The 2,655-nt window shown below is 37.4% G+C and overlaps 1 protein-coding gene across 2 annotated transcripts in view; it reads right to left on the reverse strand.

The window, feature by feature from the left end:
- LOC106874412 (alpha-1,3-mannosyl-glycoprotein 2-beta-N-acetylglucosaminyltransferase) overlaps positions 1 to 2,655 on the reverse strand; it is a 151,214-nt gene that overhangs the window by 3,953 nt on the left and 144,606 nt on the right. For both annotated transcript variants that reach the window (XM_052972864.1, XM_052972863.1), the window contains 2 exons: positions 1,755 to 1,845; positions 136 to 240 (listed from right to left, as the gene is read on the reverse strand). In XM_052972864.1, coding sequence (XP_052828824.1) covers positions 136 to 240; positions 1,755 to 1,845 — 196 coding nt within the window. The remainder of the gene's footprint in view (positions 1 to 135; positions 241 to 1,754; positions 1,846 to 2,655) is intronic.

Raw genomic sequence — 2,655 nt, forward strand, 5'->3', positions numbered from 1 at the left:
TATAGATATAAAAGACAAACAAAACATACAAAGATATAGCTTTCACTTATATAAGAAAACTAAAAGGGAAGAAACAAACATAAAAAAACAAAAACAAAAGAAGTTAAAGAAATGTCTTGTAATGAGTAAACCCACTTGCTAACTCCTTGTTTGCCAAAAGTACTTGTTCGACATATTTCGGGTCTGATACAGGCCCTGTTTTTCCTCTGTTCCGGATGGCGCATCCAGTCATCCCAAAATCTGAAAAGATCAAATTAAATACAAGGATTAGAGATTAATTAGATGAAGCATTGGGTAACGAGAACAGTGATGAGCTATGGTGGTAAACATCCAAACAAAGGGCTGATGAAAGGAAACAAGAATTAACCCTTTAAGCCTTCAAATTACTCTGTCAATTGTAAAATGCTTATTCATTCATCATCATCATCATCATCGTTTAACGTCCATTTTCTTGTATGTGTGTATAAATAAGTATGCAAATAAATAAGTATACATAAAAACTCATATTCAGGTGACCTACAAAATAACATCTGCACACGTATACACATATACACACCCAAAACGTACAGACACGCAAAAACGAATATAAAACAGACCACAGATGCAGAACCAGACATTCATAACCTGTAAAAACAAGTTTCAAATAGAAAACTCATCCTTTTCATCTTTTTGCCATGTCAAAACTATTCACATAAAAAGCAAAACAAAAACAATTTTTGCTTTGTTTCCTGTTGTTAATACCTGATCTGTCATAAGTCCTACTTGAACTTCTTTTGTGACACAAACTTTAACAAACTTCTAATTTAATTTCATAACTATATTTCTAATGAAATACAATGTGTTTGTGTTACAATTAATTTTGAAGAGTATCAAACAATATGCAAACAACTGGTTTCTTTTTTTCTATTTTTTTTTATATTTTGCTCGTTAATTAGGCATTGGTGTGGATGTGTGGTAAGAAGTTGGCTTCTCAACCACATAGTTCCAGGTTCGGCCCCTAACTGTAATCAACTTCGTATTTAATGGTTTTTGCAATTATATTTCTAATGAAATGCAACATGTTTGTGTTACAATTAATTTTGAAGAGTATCAACAATATGCAAATGACCAGCTTTTATTTTCTTTATTTTTGCTCGTTAATTAGGCATAGGTGTGGATGAGGGTTAAGAAGTTGGGTTCTCAACCACATGGTTCCAAGATCAGTCTCACTGCATGACACCTTGTGAATGGATTTGGGGGACAGAAACTGACAGAAGCCCTTTGTATGTGTGTGTGTGTGTGTGTGTGTGTGTGTGTGTGTGTGTGTGTGTGTGTGTGATTCTGCATTTATAAGAATGTATGTGCGTGTTTGGGTCTCCTTGTCTTGACACTGCAATAATTGTAAACGAATGGCCTTGTCATACAAGTGGTGTTTCTTGCTCTTAGTCTTCCATGATAATGATGATATACGATGGGTTTACTATTTATAAATCTCATAACATGAGATATTCAGCAACAGTACTTTGTAGTAAAGACTGTTTGCCAACATAACATGGCAGTCCTGGTTTAGGACTAATGTTGCTGTAATTTAACCCCAAGAGACATTGCTTCTAGCTGGCTATACGACGTGATCTGTGTCCTTATATCTTCGAAGGGAATCTAGCACCCCCACTATTGTATATGCAAATGTGGAAAAGTGAGTGTTAAATGAACACACACACACACACACACACACACTTAAGAAGAGAAGGCGAATGAGAGAAAGAGATACTCACGTTTTTGGCCACTTGGGTTCCAACTCCAACCATGTTCTCCGTTCCATCATCCATCCAAGACCAGGGAAGAAATCTGTACGGTAGAGGAGGTCTGGGGAGAGAAAGACAAGTGGGGAGATCAGGATAAGGTGAAGAGGTATGTAAGGATATTACAAGAGAGATTAAGAGCGGTGGTGGTGGTGGAGGGGATATGAAGATTAAGTATTGGAGAGCTGATGTAGATATTACAGGATGGATGAACAGATTATTATAGGATGGAGAAGAGGAGGACATCTGCTGGAGAGAGAGAAAGAGAGCAGACAGAAAGATGAACAGATAGATGGTGAACAAAGAGGAAAGGAGATTTAAAGAGATGCAGAGAGATAATGGAGTGAGAATTTTTATTGGAGGGGAGAGAGTGAGAGAGAGAGAGAGAGAGAGAGAGAGAGAGAGAGAGAGAGAGAGAGAGAGAGAGAGAGAGAGAGAGAGAGAGAGAGAGAGAGAGAGAGTGCGTGTGCATGTGTGTAAATGGATAGACAGATAGATAGATAGACAGACAGAGGTAAATTGATAGGTAGACAGACAGGCATACATATAAATAGATAGATAGATAGATAGATACATAGACAGACAGATAGATACATAGATAGACAGATAGATAGATAGATAGACATATATATAGACAGACAGATAGATAAGCGAGCATCAAGAGGTGGTGGAACATTGAGTAGTTAGGGCAGTTCTATTGTACTAGATGGTAGAAAAGGGGTGGGTGACAGTAGGGGAAGGGGCCAAAGAGAACAATGAATGAATGAATGAATGAAATAACAACAACAACAACAGGAACAGAGCAAGAAGCTCAGCTCCAGCAGAACTGGTTAAAGCCTGAAAGACCAGACGGGGTGACTTTGTGAAGACAATA

Source organism: Octopus bimaculoides, chromosome 14 (assembly GCF_001194135.2).
Source record: "Octopus bimaculoides isolate UCB-OBI-ISO-001 chromosome 14, ASM119413v2, whole genome shotgun sequence".
NCBI classification, from domain to species: Eukaryota; Metazoa; Mollusca; class Cephalopoda; order Octopoda; family Octopodidae; genus Octopus; species Octopus bimaculoides.